The 18,162-nt window shown below is 32.8% G+C and overlaps 1 protein-coding gene across 5 annotated transcripts in view; it reads right to left on the reverse strand.

The window, feature by feature from the left end:
• Positions 1 to 18,162, reverse strand: part of MDGA2 (MAM domain containing glycosylphosphatidylinositol anchor 2) — an 823,345-nt gene that overhangs the window by 27,794 nt on the left and 777,389 nt on the right. For 4 of the 5 annotated variants that reach the window (XR_014293890.1, XM_082618922.1, XM_082618923.1 and 1 more), the window contains 4 exons: positions 14,515 to 14,692; positions 10,671 to 10,691; positions 7,328 to 7,483; positions 6,693 to 6,851 (listed from right to left, as the gene is read on the reverse strand). Coding sequence is in view for 4 of the 5 variants with exons in the window: in XM_082618922.1 (XP_082475048.1) it covers positions 6,693 to 6,851; positions 7,328 to 7,483; positions 10,671 to 10,691; positions 14,515 to 14,692 (514 nt within the window). In the remaining variant the exon portion in view is untranslated. The remainder of the gene's footprint in view (positions 1 to 6,692; positions 6,852 to 7,327; positions 7,484 to 10,670; positions 10,692 to 14,514; positions 14,693 to 18,162) is intronic. The other variant, XM_082618924.1, reaches the window with a different exon arrangement.

Consider the following 18,162-nt stretch of genomic DNA (forward strand, 5'->3'; position numbering starts at 1 on the left):
GTTACCTCAGCACCAACCAATCAGAAGAAAGTCTCATACCCTGCATGGCTCACCCCAAATTTTGCTTATAAAAACGCTTCCCCCAAAACCATCAGGGAGTTTGGGCTTTGTAGCTTGACCTGTGTGTTCTCCTTGCTTGGCTTTTGCAATAAACCTTTCCCTGGTACAAACTCTGACACTTGGGTTTATTTGGCCTCACTGTGCATAGGGCACACTAACTTGCATTCAGAAACACTTACCTCTTTTAGAGGATGGTTTACATTTCTTTTCTTCCTTAGAAACTTTATTTTAACTTTGCTGTTCTAGGTGTCCTCTCCTTGTTCACCCATGGCATGGGCCTGTCATGCATTTTTGGTGTATATTACTTTTTGGCTTTTATTCAGTAATTTATTACCCTAAATAAATGATAAACTATTTGATGGGTAAGAACCTTTTATCCTAATTCTCTTTTATCCTTTGTAGTTCCCTAAACACCACTAGGCACATAGCATGTGCAATTCATCCTATTGAACAGAAATGAGTGAATCTAAGACCTATGGTTAAAAGTACTCATCATAATAAACCTACACTTCCAATTAAGTTAGTTTAAAAAGGCTGGTACACTGGATGAGAAACAAAAGCATTTAACTTATTTGCTTACCATTAATTTGATTGATGAAATAATACTGTTTATTAATTACACTGAAAATGAGATGTATATTTGAAACACAAGACTTTCTCAGTCACATTATTAATTTTGTTTAAACATCCTCGCTTCTACTATACATTGTTTGAGGCAACGTAGGGGATCAGAATTTGCCACCCTAAAATATGTCTCTTTGGCATATTAATTGTTTTAAGCTTGTTATTTTCTGAGAAACAGCAGAAGTGGGAAAGACTCTGAAAACCAAGTAGGAGTTTCCCCTTTGTAAGAAACATGTACATTTATAAGGGAAATCTCCATTTGTAAGTGTGTCTCCCTCTTATACCTGGACACATGTATACATGAGGACAACCAGGTCTCTCAAAACTCTTATCAATAGAGAAGGCAATGACTTAAATCTGCATCACAATCACCCAGTTACTGTGGTTTTCCTGGTAACTTCCCATAGCTGACTCTCCCCACCCTCAACATCCTTTTATCTTTAGCTGAGGAGGGTATTCAAGGTGAGGACTTTGGCCATTTTGACTAGTTACTCAGTATTTCTGGGTCTCTCCCATGTATACACGTTTGTTTGATTTTCCTGTTAATTTATCTCATGTCAATTTAATTCTTAGACCAGCCAGAACCCAGAGAAGTAGAGGAAAACTTCTTCCTCCTCAACAGGACCATCATCAATGAATAAGTAAATAGGAAAAAAATAAATTTAGGGATAGTTGGTGGTTCATAACCAGAAACTTAAAAGGTAAATGTACTACATATTACATATGGTCTTATTAGAGAGTCTGTGACAAGGATCGGTAATAATATTTTGATTATACATGGTAATAAGTCATGGTTAAAGTCTATCTACCACCCCCTTAAAAAATACATCTTAATTTAACAAAGCAGTTTACTGAATGAATGTCTTCTTTCTATTGCATTGTTTTCACACTGATGACATTGGCATTATCAGTATTAACTACAAATAAGACTTCACTGAAAGCATTATATAATACTTAACAGAAAGATTGGCTTAATATCGATTATTAACAAACAGCCCACTGTTGGTAGCTATTCTCTAATATTTAAATGTAGAATATTAAATAACCATATCTATTCTCTCAACCACCAGGGAATTGTCTTTTTCAAGAACCTTAATTCTGAGAAATTATCAAGATGTAAGTATCTCAAAATTACATATTTATTTTGCTGAGATTCTTCTACAGTCAATGTAATTAAGACTCTAAAATAATGGCATTTTAATATATTTTTTTCAGGCTCAAATTGACTCTCACGCAGTGTTTAACGCCAAGGGGAAAAATATGTGAGTAGATTTTCTGTTTTACAAATATATCTGAGATATAAGCAAAAATGTTGATTTAAAAAAATACTAATCAGAAGAAATATGATCTTTGACTAAAGTAAGAATAAAAATCAGACTCCTAAAATAATGCAAAAGATTGTCACCTTTGCCTTCTCTACACCTTGTATAAAAACATTTAAGTCCCCTTTTAAAAATCCTTGAATGTCAGCACTGAGAAAGCTTTAATCCAGCTCTTGCTAAAGGATAACCTGAGATATCTTATTAAGAGAATATTAATTGAGGTTAATTTCAGATTCATTAAATTTTATTTCTACATTTTGTTAGATCATCATAAGGTAACATATCTGGATCATACTTCAGCTGAAAACCCAAATTTTATTCTTTAATGTATTATGGGCTTTCAGTATATACAATTTTTATTTGTACATGTTTTTTGTTTTTTCTAAAAATACTACACGAAGATATTGCTAAGAGTATAGCAATATCTATATAGTATAGCAATATCTATATTGCTTATAGATACTGAGTACTTTTACAAAATACTAAGTACTTTCATAAAGATAAATTTCATTTAATTAATTAAGAAATATGTGACACTTTTGTTTTCCTCTATATTTTAGCTGCCAGATAACTTAAATTCAAATTCAAGTTAAGTCAGTGATTAACTTCTATTTTTTTTCCAACCTATCCTATAAGGTCTTGGTGAAACTACCTTCTGGTTTCAATCTAAACTCATACTTTCATTTCCCTCATGTTGTCATTCTTCTCGCACACTCAGAAGCTAAAGTATCTATTTTTGGATGATTTTTAAAAAATCTATTGAGCATTTTTTTTTCCAGAGGATCAAATATAAATAAATCATGCTATTGCTCTCAAGAAGCTTACAGTCTAACAAGGGTCAGGGTGACAAACATGATAAAGATGTGCACCAGGTGTTAGGAGAACAGAAGGAGCAGGGAGGATGGGGAGGAATTTGGGCAGATGTCTTTGAGTTGGATTTTGAAGGAAGAATATGAGTACCCTATATGATTAAAGAGGAGAAAAAGTACTACTTCTACCATATGTTTTAAAAAATATTCATTTACTTAATAAGTATTTATGGATGGTCAAATAAACATTTACATTTGCAGGGTATCATGTGATGAGAAGAATCATTGTTTCTACTCTTCCAAAGCATACAATTCAAGTAGGACAAAAAACAGAGTCTGTAAAGAAGCCCCAGATACAACACAGATTGATTTGGAGAACTTCAGGTATAACTGGAATAAACCATGGAGCTGCCCCAAGGAGATGCCAGAAAAGCATGTATCCTTGAGGCCCTTACATTACTAGTTTTAGAGAATGATCTTTATCCCCAGAAACTAGGGGCCAAAGAGACAGCAAGGAAGGCAGTTAGCAGACTAATTCAGTACAATACACAAGAAGGGATGGAGAGTCGAACTGAGCATTATATCCCAAAATACATTTCAAAACGCTGAGGAATGATGTCCTGATCTCCAACCTCTCCAACTCTCTCTATATCCCTGATCAGTATCGATTTCCTTTTACCACTTTCCTAAAATGGTTTACTCTTTGAAAATGAAACCTTTGCATTTATTTTAAAGAGAAAATAGAAACTGTTAGGAAGACAAATTTCACATCTGTTTGCTGTTCTTGCATCTAAGAATGAATCAGAAGCCACATTCTTAATTGTTTTCATCCCATCTCAGTAGAAGAGACATTAGTATCCTCTTCAAGGCTGATCCCCCACCAGACCTCTAAATTCTCATCTCTTCAAGAAACTTGCTTCCCTCTTATTTGTGTATCTCTAAATTTACCCTTTCTTTTAACTCTTTTTTCTCTCTTATTTAAGTCCTTCTACAATCCCACATCTCTCTACTTTATCACTTCTTCCTCACCCTCAAGATTCATGAGAATAGATGTCATTAATGAACTCCTTTTCCTTGCTTCCCATTTGTTCCACAGTGAAATTAGCTTTCTAGAGACACAACTGTATTTGATCCATTGTTATCAAGTTCAATGAATGTATTCATAAGTGTCTTTTGTATTTTTATATTTAATTTCCTGGTATGTTATGATGCTTATATTTCACATTCTTATTTCTAGAAATAAATGAAGTACATATTTTACTGATTTTTAATAAGCTCTTGTCATATCCAGTGACCTCATATGAGGTTCAATTTCTTTGTAAGAAAATTAGAAATTTAGCTGATTAATCAATCAAAATGCCTACTAGTGGTCATAGGATTGCTGAAATAGTCTTATATTATTGTCAATAGCCAGATCATGTACATTGTATTATATCATGTACATATAAATCAACGGTTAAAGGGTGACACATTAAAGCTCTCATTTATTTTTTCTTAAATCAATTTTGATGAAAACTTAACAAGAAATTGTACCACTGTGGCAGATAACCTCTAAGATGCTACCCAATGATTTCAACCTCCTAAGATTAACACTCTTGTGTCATTTCCTCCCCCTGAATGTGAGTTGGAACGATCAATCAGTTATAATAAATAGAATAAGTTATGGGATATCACTCCAGTGATCAAGTTATTAAAAAGTCTTGGGCATGTATTTGTTCTCTCTTCATAGATCGCTTGCTCTGGAGGAGGCCTGCTGCCATAAGACAGTCCTATAGAGACATATGGCAGAAAACTGAGAAAAGCCTCTGGCCAACAGCCAGCAAGAAATCAATATCCTTAGTCCAACACCTGTGAGGGAGTGAGACCTGCCAAAAACCTAGTGAGTGGGCTTAGAAGGGTATTGTCCCCAAATGAGGTCTTCAAATTAGACAGCAGTCCTACCTGATAGCTTATTGGCAACCTCATGAGAGGCCTAGAGCTACAGACACTCAGATAAGCCATACCCATACTCCTGACCCACAGAAAATATGAGATCATAAATGATTGTGTTTTAAAGTACAAAATGTGGGAGAAATTTATCTGCAGCAATAGATAAGTAATATAACATATCTGGTTTTACTTCAAAGAAGAACCTCTTTTCTAAATAATGAATAACTGATCACCCTTTTTTGTATTATTAAAAAAACTGCAACTCTTCTCAGTGATATATTGTCCGTTAGTCCCAGTTAAAAGAGCAATGATTATTTATGGCTGACCAAGAAGTAATAACTGCAAGTAGGCTATTAGAAATCCAGAACAAATCATTTTTGAATCTGGATTTCCAAAAGAAGGAATAAAACTAAGATTGTAATTTGTAAAAACCAGTGACTATAAATGCACCCCAGTTTAACAGATGAATGAGTGTCTTAGAATAATATTTGCAAAGAGGAAGGGTTTTAGATACAGGCAGCATCTCTCTAATGAAGTAGTTCACCTAGCCATTAGTCATGTCTGGAACAGATATTTTTGCCTAGATTTTAGTAAACAGCATGACTGTGTCCTGCTGAGAGGGGACCCAAGTGACAGACCTAATACCTGCAACCTTCAACCATCTGAGGAAGCAGAGAAATGACACAGGTATCAAAGTGGTAAATGTTTGAGAACATGGAAGAAATGGAGAACTGCTTTCTCTTTGAAATAAGCAGAACAAAACTAGCAGAACAAGCAGGCATTCACTGACAATAAAGAGCATAAGAATAACAGCTGTGACGTTAAAAGTATATTGAAATTATCTTGGGATTCAGCATAAAAATGTACACTTCTTTCATAGAGAAACATTTCCCTTTGTCCCAAAGCATTGCCTTATCCTCCAAATAGACAGAGGTCCACAATCCCTTGTCAACCTCTGTGGAGCTAGATATGCTTCACCATTCAGAATTTTGTCTTACTTTAGAAAGTTAAAAGAGGGTATGTCTTGTATATTATGTGACATCCCCAGGAAAGAACTGAAACAGAATCCCATAATTAAACATAGTAATATTTTTGCTGTAAATAGTACATATGTTCACACTCATTTGGATAAATAAAGACTATACATATGTTCATATCAGTTCAGGCCAGATATTCTAACACATGTAGATCAGGTTAGCATGTGTTGGCAGATAATTACGTTTAAAACAATTTTGTGTTCAGTTGTTTTGATTTTAGAATTGCACATAAAGAATTGTAGATCTGCATGAATTCCTTCCACCCACCACCCTTATCAGGTTTGTTAGGTTCCTTCTCGAGGTTATGTGGTATTCTGTCTAGCATGATTGCGTATTTACTCATCTTAGCCTTTGTTATTCTCAAGGTCTCTAAGGGCAGGAAGTGTGTCTTCATATTTGTATGTTTTTCAGGATCAAGGATGTTCTTAAATCCTACTAGGTGTGTTAGGCATACTTTATAAACAAGAAACTATTACCAATATTCCAAATGTGTAGATAGTGCTAAAAGCACTTGTCTTCCAAGTATGGCAATGTTTCTTTTCACGGTTATTAATATACACTGAGGCATTATTCAAGCAAATTTCTTTGTAAAGAAACAGAGTAAATTATACTGGTATTAATTCCCAAGAAGATCTCATAAAGAACTTAACCTATTGATGGTCTACCTGAATTAGGATTCTAGAGGAGGTAGGTAATGCACCCAAATTTCAAATTTTAATATAAATTTGGGAAATTAGGACATGATGGGGGAACATTCTTAGCATCTTATTTTGCAATTTGCCCGTAAGCCATTTAAAAGTCAATGATGATACTCTTTGACTAAAATTGATTTCATGCTATGTGTTTGTGAACCTTTTTCTTCTGAGTTACGATTTACTTTAGGATAAACGTAGTAATTCTTTCCATCTCACCTATATGTTGTCCATACATGTGATAAAAGAAGCTGAAACAATATGCAGTGTTCGTGGGTCCATAAGGGTTTTTGGGAGCTATGCTGAAAACAGGGCTGAGAAGTCGAGCCTTTTCTCCTTCTAATCTGGGTCTAGATGTCTCAATGTACATATAAAAACCTTTAAAGAGACAGAATAAAATGTTTAAGCAAATTATTATTAGGCAACATGAAATTTAAAATCACTGAGAAGTTTTAGAGTTTTCATACAAAGTAAATATTGATAGGAGAGTCTGCATCTCATTTATAAAATCTATATATACAAACATAATATAAAGAATAAATAATCTATATAAAGATAAAATTGTTTAAAATGTGTAAAAACTTGAGACAAAATTGGAACTTTAGACTTGAATTATCAAAAAAAAAAAATTCCTAAACTCTCTATATATGTCAGTGAGTTCTGAGTGAAAATTATTGATTACAGACTTTGGAAATATCTGAATTATTTGTATGGTATGTAAAAATTTCATGTTTTATTCCAAAATCTTCAAATCTATTGCTAAACATTATCTTGTATTTCGTTTTAACAGCACTTCTAAAAAGTCCAAGGCTGGAGTATGATTGTTATGAACACAACATTTCATACCCTCATACCTTCTTTGGAGCCACTACGATCAGCATTAGGTCCAGTGTTTGGAGTATATTTTGTATTTCTTGTTGCAGTACTTTGCTTTGTCCAGTCAAAATTGTCTGTATCATCTTGGGTAAACAAACAAATGTTACCATCTTCAAATCCACAGTGAAATTCTCCTGTTGACAAATTTTAATTAAAATAATTAAGATAAATTAAATGAATACAAATATTGCAATATTCTTACAAGAAAAAGTTAAAACGTTATACAGCAATAATAATGCAAGATTGCAATAATGGCACCATAGCCAAAATAATGCACAAGATGATGACTAAACTTAAAACGATTTCAATTTTAATGAAAATGAAAAATAATCTTGACATGTAAATCAGTCTCTTATTTAATAATTTAAACCCAAACCATTTTCCTCTGAAATATCCAGATAAATGAAATTAAAGAATACAATGCATGCTTGAATTATGGCTGAAGAATTTCCCCAACTTTCATTGTTCAAGTATAGGTACAATCCAAACAAAACTGTCAATTAGAAAAAGATCTTTATTAATTTACCCAACAGCACTTTAAAGCTGTATACCTTGAGGTTACAATTTTTCACTCCATGTCTCAAGATGCTTTCACGTATACCCATCTGCACAAATGGAAGTTTACTTAGGGGAAGATAATGGTAAATTATTTTTAAAAGTAGTTATCCTTCATGCTTTATTTGAATGTAGATTTGCCAGGTGCTTGAAATTCACTAGAAATAAAGTAATGAAGAGAACTTTATGAAGACCCTGTGGAAGGACTGGGATTTCTTGGATGCCAGCCACATGCTGAGTTAAGGCCCAACAGCAAGTTCACTGAGAGCTTTCCTTAAGTGTCCCTGAAATGAGGGTGGTAGTAATGTTTCTAGGTATCAAAAGGTTTTCTTACTGGGATGGACCCTGCTTGAAACAGGGGGGTAAATAATAGAGTTTATAATTTCCACTAGATATAAAATTAAAATTATCCTTAACTGAAAAAAAAAACATAGTTTATATTATTTCATTCAAACTTATAAGAACTCTATGAAAATACAGAAATGCTAACTCATGAGGCTCATGTAGGAGAAAGCTTTGGGTAATTCCAGCTAGTAAATAATGAAGTCAAAACTGAGTATAGATTCCCTGCAATTCATAAAGATATAAACACCTAAATAATAAAAACTCCCATTTTTTTCCCCCCTGCAATGGGTTAGATTTATCAGATATTCCTGGAAGTGGAGCCCTTGAAGTTGGGATCATGCCCTTGAATTAATCTGTGTGTTTCCATACACTGCAATGAACTATCAGAAAGGGGAATTAAGAAAATGATCTCATTTTCAGTAGCATCAAAAAGAATGAAATACTTAGGAATAAACTTAGCCAAAGAGATGAAAGACTTGTACATTGAAAACTACAAAACATTGATGAAAGAAATTAAAGACACAAATAAATGGAAAGATGTCTCGTGTTCTTGGATTGGAAGAATTAATATTGTTAAAATCTCTATACTACTCAAAGTGATCTATATATTCAATGCAATCCCTATGACAATGCCAGTGGTGTGTGTTTTTTTTTTAATAGAAATAGAAAATATTCCTAAAATCCTTATCGAACCACGAAAGACCCCAAACTGCCAACACAATTAGGAGGAGGAAGAACAACGCTGGAAACATCACACTTACTGATTTTAAAATATATTGCAAAGCTACAGTAATCAAAAGAGTATAGTAGTTTTATACTATTGATGGCAATGTAAATTCGTACAGCTATTATGGAAAACAGTATGAAGGTTCCTAAAAAAACCTAAATACAGAACTACCATATTATCCAGCAATACCTCTTAAGAATATATAACCAAAGGAAATGAAATGAGTACCTCAAAGAGATATGTGCACTCACATGGTCACTACAGTATTATTTGCAGTATACGAGAAATAGAAACAACCTAAATGTCCATTAATGGACTGTATTTACTTTTAATCTTCTCATGACAGCTGTTTTTAAACATTTCTACTGGAAGTGCAGTCAGAGAACTTACCTTCAAAATAATTATAATCAATATAGTAACTAATTAGCAATAGTACCCTGGGTAGAAGCCAGAGAGAACCTGATTTATGCCATTAATTCATCTTGAAACTGTCATGTATTTGTTCTTTTAGCAAATGATCATTGAACACCTGCTAAATATGAGATGCTGAGATAGACACAAAGATAGTGAGATGTAGAGAGAAATTAGAAACAGATTTAGTCCTTAAGTATCTTACAGTCTACTGGAGGATATGAAAAAATCAAAAATAACTTCCACATAGATGAAGATAAATTGTTATGGAAAAATCAAAACGAGGGAATAATTAATGGAGGAAAACGTATTTGTGCTAAACATTATAAGAAAAATGAACCTCAAAGAGTTGGTAATAATATCCACATTAAAGGGTCATTGTGATGACTAAATGAACTTTTATGCACTGAAGCAAGATGTGACCAATAAAGATCTATAAAAATATTCAGTATTAGTATTTGGATATGCAAAAGTGGAGTAAAAGAGGATATTTGGTAAGAAATACAGCAAGAACAGAGGCTACAGAATTTGGTCTTTGTTATATAATGAGTTAAAGGCCATTGCAGAAAAGAGAATACAGTAAAATGAGAAAAAAGATTTGGACATTTTCTTCACTAAGTATAGGAAATTGAGAATGTTGAATGGATATGCGTAAGAGTATAAATGTGGCTCTTCTCTTTTGTTAGGCAAGAATAATATATTGTTAGACACAAAATAGAAGACAAAAATCAATTCTTAATTTTAAAATGAAATATTATCTAGAGGATGGTGCTCAGATTATCTTCTTCTTCATAGAAGATTGGGATATAGAATAATGATCCATGAAAAATCTTGCTTAAACCATTCAAATACTAACTTTCTAAGTAAATATAATATTTCATGAGTGGAATGTAGAAATCAAAGAATGAAAACTAAAGAAACAAATAATAGCAATACAAATAATATGCAATGCCACAAAAGAAACAACAGTTTATTATTTGTAGTTTATACAAATAACATTTGTTATTTGTGTAAACTACAGTTACACAAATAACAAATGTTAAGCATGTTGGGGAAATGGCTCCATATTCAGGAAAAGTCAATTATCAACATTAAATTATTTGTCTTTACACCCATATCATTTGAAATTTAAAATTTACAATTATGTCAGTTTTACTGTTTCTAAGCCATTCTACTTTAAACCAAATATGAACAGTTGCTAAATAATCTTTGTATGTTTATGCATTTTCTATTTTTCTTAACTGTCAAATACAGTGCCATTTTTAAAGTGAAAATATACTTACTCAAATGAGGATTAACAGGAGCTACAAGAAAAGCAAAAAATAATGTTAGCATGGCTTGAATGTCTTTTATAAATCAAAGTCTAATCAGTGTCTCATAGTGCCTAACCAAAACTTAATGATTTTGTCCAATGTGGCCATGGAGAATTATATCTGCAATCCACTTTGTTCTAGAGGATTGAATAGAATCTACTTTGTAGCTCAGCAGTAACAGCCTCAAAGTACCCAAAAGATCAATGCTAAATAGCTGTGGGATTTGTTCATTTTCCAAGGAATGGAGTTGCTGATCTTTTATATCTTAACCAGTGCTAAACAAAACAGAGAAATCAAAACTGAGGCTGACAACCTATAATCTAGATGTTTTAACAATGAATGCAATTATCCAACAGAGATTACACTTTAGTTTTTTTTTTGCTGTTATCCACTTCTGGTGAAACTAAAGCCATCCTCATATCATGTCATTATGTGTGTCCCAAAACAAATAGCTACTTTGATGCTGCTTTAATTACATTCACACACACACACACACACACACACACACACACACACACACACCCAGTCTTCAAATGCTAAGCAATGCATTTGTATTTTCACGTACCAGAATAAATATTTATCTCAAAAAACTAATTGTGTTTGCAATACAAGTGCCAATTGACTTCTACCTGAAGAGGAATGAATACTTTAAATATTACTGAAACAGCAACAAAAATATGTCTAACCTAAGAGACAAAATGGTAGCTGTATATATCGCTTAGGCATTTATCACTCTGAGAGAAAATTCCATTCTGGATAGAAGAAAGCATTATTGCAGTCTCCCAAGATTACAATGGACAGTTAATCTAACCTCCAGAAGGTTGTCTACTTTGTTGTTAATTCCTAGTATTTGCCATTTACCACTTTTGTTAAACTTGGACATACTAGTAAAGTATGATAGTCAAAAATACACACACATGCATGAAGTAAGTTCATATATAATTGTTAAATTTAGTACACTGAGATCAATTTTAACAAAGTGATTAGTTTCTCAATAAATTACTTTTTACTATTTCTGCATTGAGAAGCCAGACTATTCCCATTATTTTAGTTGTTCTAATTGTTCATTTCCTATTGTAAATTATGAAATGAATAACACAGAGAAGGGACTATACATTTATTACTTTCACTGAAGGGGAGAAAAAATAATTCCCTTTCTTGCAAAGTATAGGTATATTTTAATTTGAAAATTAATTGTTAAAAATTAAAATTATTTCATAATTAGAATAATATGAAGTTACAATTTTTATATATTGTCTTTGAAAGAAGTAAGCGTCTTTAAATTATAATTTAGTTCTAAGAAATGTCACAGCTACATGTAACCTGTGACCAGACTGAATTTTGAGACTTCTCCTACAATATTTTAGTCACCAAATTCACTATAAATATCACAATTAACCTTGTGAAAATTTGTCATTCTAAATTTGAAATATTGCAGTGAGTCTATTTTTCTTTTTTCAAACTAACATGTCAAATTTCTTATAGACGCCTATATACATTATATGCTTATATACACTAAAGTATACTTTACCCAAGTCCATAGTGTATAGAAGTAATTTTTAATTAAAATGTTTAAGATTTTAATAAGCATGCCTAAGATATAAAGATAATTAAAGAAAGTTGGAACTAAACATAATGTCTATTTTCCAGATTTATTTTTCATTTCATTTGTTACCTCAGAGTTTTCAATAAGAACTACTGAGTTTATGAAGATTTTTTTCTATATCTCTGTAAGACAAGTTCTAATAATTTCTAAACTTAGCAAATAAGTAAAGATTTCTGTCATGGAGGAGTGAGTCCTAGTTTTAGTCAGAGATAGTCATTTCATAGTTGTTTAACTCTACAGCACACAAACTTTCTGGGTCGTAATATCTTCATCTTTTAAAGGAATGGATAGTAATGCATGGTTTCCAATGCCCCTCCATATTACATAGTTTACAGTTTTAGAACTTAGGGGCAGGGAGCATAAATACTAGTTAGGCGGAGATAATTCATATTTTATAAAAACATATGACACTAAAAATTTAGAGAAATATACTGGGATGTTATCTAGTTGTTTGCTCGATGGAATCATGAAGGTGATTACATAATAACAATTACTCTTCTGCAATAATAGTTATATCACTAACAAGAAACTGTACATTTTTAAAAGAATCATATTCAAGAAAATATACACAGTGATTCTAATGCTTTTACATTCCTTGATCTTGTATGAATATTCCACTATACATTATACAATTTTTTAATGAAAATTGAATATATAATGCCCAATGTGTACTCTGACTGATGAGAGTGAAGAAAAGTGACTTCACAACCCTAATGAGTTTTTAATAATTTCACCTTATTTTTTTTATTTCTGACAGTATTCACTGTTACTCTCTTAAGTAGGAAAAAATATTTAATGCTAAACAGAATGGAGAACTTCAGCTGCAAAAAACCTCATTCTATTATCTTTTTTTTAACTCAAACCTTAACAATCAATAATAAAAAGAATAATATTCCACTGAGGTAATGAAACACATATGAAATATTTTGCCAGTGACTTATTCAACCTTGAGAAATACATTGATGAGTTTAGAGCTAGTCTTTGAATATTATAAATTTCAACTGAAAAGATGTACATAAATTTCAACTGATAAAATATTAATCTGTCAGGTATATGTTAAAAATAATATAATATCTAATCACCATTATTTCTATTTGCACTATTAGAAAGTTTTTGACCAACTTTTTTTCACAGGTTTATACTATTTTCTACTTTTAAGTAGGACATTTAAATAATAAAGAAATATTAAACGCATATTGTTTATAAATGCAAACTATCACTAACATATACACATTAACGTTAGTGATCTAAAGGAAAAAAAATGACCCCCCAAAAAAATCAACTAAGATGTCATTCAATAGGTGAATGGATAAACAAACTGTGGAACATCTACACAATGGGATATTATTCAACCATAGAAAGAAATGAGCTACTTAGCCACAAAAAGATATGGAAAAGCTTTAAATGTGCATTGTTAAGTACAATAAACCAGTTTCTAAAGGTTATATGTTGTATGATTCCAAATACCCAGCGTTCTGAAAAAGGCAAAACTATAGATATAAGATCTGCGGTTGTCAGGGTTGGAGGAGGGATGGAAGGATAAATCGGTGGAGCACAGAGGAATTTTAGAGCAGTGAAAATATTCTGTATGATACTGTAATGGTGGATAAATAACATTACACAGTTGTTAAAATCCATATAACTGTACAACACAAATAATGACCCCCCAATGTAAATTACTGACTTTAATAATGTATCAATATTTGTTAATCAGTTGTAAGAAATGTGCCACATTAATGTAGGATGTTAATAATAGGGGAAACTGTGACAGGGGGAGAGGGCATATATGGGAACACCCTGCACTTCCTACTCACTTTTCTGTAAACTTAAAATTGCTCTAAAAAATGAAAAAAATATTAAAACTCAATCACATTTCCTAATTTCTTAATGATATTAATTTTAAAATCATCAAGAATTTGAAAAAAAATGTATACATACTGCTTCACAACTATGCGATAGAAAATAAAAAGACATTGTGACATTATCACCTAGGTTCAATGTTAATTAAACATTTTTCTATATCTCTATTTATAACCAAATATTACAATTTATGATGATTAAGCATTGTGGGATTTTTTTTTTCACTTGGCTAATGACCCAGAAAGTCAATATGCTAAGTTTTGTTTTGTGTCTAAATTTGGTAGATAGTTACAACCTTCTAGAGAGTTTAGTATGCAAATAAATACTTTTAAATGAAAAGCTACTTACCACTATATTTGATGACACGAATTGTTGAATCTCCTTCTCCAAACTTGGTGAGAGGAGTCAGTCGGACTTCATAAGCCTCTGGTTTAATTAGCTCAGTCAAGTTATATGTAATTAATTCTCCCTTTTGAATATTCCCATTTATTTTAATCTCCTGTTCCCACCATCGCTGCTGTCCAGCCTGAAATTAAAAGAATTATATAATAATGTTCCTGGTATTTTTAACTATGTGTTGGTCATGTGGCTAAAAATACTACTGCTGGGGATTCTTTGGGGCCTAGGACAAAGTTATATTCCGTTAGAGATGTACCTTTGTTTCTGATATGCTCCTAGGGGCATCAATAGTATGGTTCACTTTTACTTTGAATATGAAGCCCTTTGGTGTCACAGATTAAAGTGGAGATGATCCCTTGCTTTGGACAGGCCTTGCGTTTTCAATCCTGTCTGCCTCACCACTGCCAAACTATAAGAAAGTTCAAGTTTGTCTGGGTTGGTTAATAGCTGAGGACAAAAGCAATTTGGGTGGGAAATCCCATTTACTACTTTGATTTTCCATTGTCCCTTAGATTTTTACCTAAGGGATGTGTGTGTGTGTGTGTGTGTGTGTGTGTGCCTGCAAAAAAAAAAATATATATATATATATATATATATATATACACACACACACTATATATGTTAATGTGTATATATATACATATTCATATATTTATATATTTGCTTGTTTTCTGAGGGTGGGTTAATCCTAATTATATAGCTTAGCTTATATTTCTGGAAATGAAAATCTCAAGTATGTGTTATTAGCAACAGCATTAGACAAATGACAAATAAAATAATGAAATGGAACAGAAAGCTCATATATAGATTTGTGGGGTTGTTCACATAGAAGACATGAAAATATAAACCACTCATTGGTTATGTATATAAAAAAATACATAAATGTAATCCCTATCGCATATCTTATAATGAAAAGAAAAAAAAAAAGAAAAGGCAGTCTCAGGAGGATCAAATACTTAAATTTAAAAGGCAAAAGTTAGGGCCTCCCTGGTGGCGCAGTGGTTGAGAGTCCGCCTGCCGATGCAGGGGATACGGGTTCGTGCCCCGGTCTGGGAGGATCCCATATGCCGCGGAGCGGCTGGGCCCGTGAGCCACGGCCGCTGGGCCGGCGTGTCCGGAGCCTGTGCTCCGCAACGGGAGAGGCCACAACAGTGAGAGGCCCGCATACCGCAAAAAGAAAAAAAAAAAAAAAAAAAAAGGCAAAAGTTAAATCATTTAGAAAAAACACAGAAGAATGTCATTATGACCTCAGGTAAGGTGTTATTTTCTTAGAATAGAAAAGCACAATTAGTAAAGGAAAAGATTGATAAATTAGCCAATCTTAAATTTGAAATTAATATTAAATTTAAAATTTTAGCATAAAAATTTCTTCTCATCAGTGCTCCTCATTAAACAGGTAAAATAAAGGTAGAGGCTTGAAAAAAGATATTTAGAACAAATACAGTTAATCAGAATATATTAAAAACTCCTATAACTACATAAGAAAAAGAATTCAATAGCAAAATGAGCCTAATAGGAACAGGTATTTCATAAATGAGAAAGCCCAAATAACTAATTAGAGAAAAGTCTCAGCCTCACGGTGAATCAAAGAAGTGAAAATTAAAGCCACAATATTATTTCCCAGATAAAAGCTTATAAAGATAACAACATTAAGGCTTGTTGCAAATATAAAACAATGAGAATCTTTATACCTGTCAAGAACCTGGAGCAGCAGAGTGTGGATGGGTAAGATTTTAGTCTACTTACAAGCTAACAAGTTAGCCCGCAACAGTATCATGGGCACAAGCAGAAGAATCCAGACAACTGAGTCAGAGAAAAGGATTCATGACACAGCAGACAGTACAAGCTTTACTTTCAAACTGGTTCCCTTTGCCTCCCAATTCCCACAGGGTGATGCAGAAGTGCCCAATTGGATTTTGCACATGCCTTCTGTTTGTATCACATCTGTAGGACCCTGAGCTTAAGAGACCCTAGTGTGTTACAACTGACAGTACCCAAGCCTGTCAAACCATTGCCCAAGAGGGAGACATTATACTTATTATACTAGATATTAAATGGGCTTTACCTCTGTTCCGGGGGAGGTCTCTATATTCTAAGGATGTTTGCTATGCAAATAACCTTGAAAAGATAGGCTGGAATAAAAAAGACAGTGCCTCTGCACATATGTTATGCAAAAAAGCAAGAGACCTACAGAAAACTGTATTCTAAAAATATAGTCTTTATGAGTATGTAAATTGATATAAGTATGGAGAGCATTTGGCAATAAAAACAATATTACAATGAGAACAGATAAACTCTTGTACACAGGAAACAGGAATATTCATGGCATAGAAAACACAGAGAATGATGTAAACATCAGTAGGAGATAGAATTATCAAATTGTATACTCTTCATAAAATATAATTTTAAATATAGCATAAAAAGTGAACCTAAGCTATAATACATCACCATGGATGGATTTCACAAAATATTGAATGAAATTAATTTTAAAGCAGACATATTATAAAATTTAAGTTCAAAATATGCATTTTGATAAGGGATGCATAGATATGTACTAAAGTATAAAGAAATGCAGAAAATAGTAAATGCTATGTTTAACATACTGGTCACGTGGATTAGAAGAGTATCAAGAGGAGAAGATGCAATTGTGAGGAGATGACAAAGGACTTAACTCTGGTGATCTTTAGTTTTTAGATTGGTAGCAGGTATATAAAAATACTCATATTAGTTTTGGCTATGCCTGAAATATTTCTCTTTGTTTTTCAAAGAGAGAATTGAAGAATAAGAGACAGGCAACTGTGAGTTTTCTTAAAACTCTTTCTCCCTTGAATGTTAAGATTGCACTCTTGTATTGATTGCTTCCTCCATCTACATCTGTGGCAACTCATCTGCTTGCTGGGCTGCTTTTCCTTTTCCTGAGTTCTAAATGTTGATAGTCTCTGGAGTTTTATATTTGGTGTTTTTAATACACTGTGTTAGTGGTTCTCACTTTTAGGCAAGAATGAAAGTCACAGGACAATCTTGTTAAAAACCAAAATTCCAAGTCTTAACCACCAGTATTTCTGCTTCAATGAAGTCTACAGATATAATTTTTCAGTGAGCTTAGAAATACATTTTTTTTTTGAAAAGCACCTCCTCCTTTACAGGGTAATTTGGAAGCAGGTGACCCAGGGCCTGTATTTGTTGAGGCACAGCTCAGCCTTGCTAGTTCCACAGCATTAATACTAGTGGTTTCTTCTACACCTCTACACTGATTACTCCTGCTACATCTATTAGTCCTTACTATGTGCCAGTCAGGCACCATGTTAACTGTATTATACCTACTATATTTAATCTACCACAACCCTTAGTAGGTAGGAACTAATACTAGCCCTATTATACAAACTGAGGAAACTGAGGAGGAAGCAAGTTACTGTAACTCTCCTAAGGTTGTCAGTAGCAGCTGCAAAATTTGGTTACACCCAAAATGACTATCTGGCATCATTTCTTCCTTTGCTTCCCCAGAATTAATTGCTCCCTTAATTGTTTTAATCAGTGTCTTTATATATTTAGTTATAATACACTTAAAAGTATTTTTTGGCACATAGATTATAAATC

This window comes from Mesoplodon mirus (assembly GCF_964341445.2).
Source record: "Mesoplodon mirus genome assembly, chromosome: 4".
Taxonomy (NCBI): domain Eukaryota; kingdom Metazoa; phylum Chordata; class Mammalia; order Artiodactyla; family Ziphiidae; genus Mesoplodon; species Mesoplodon mirus.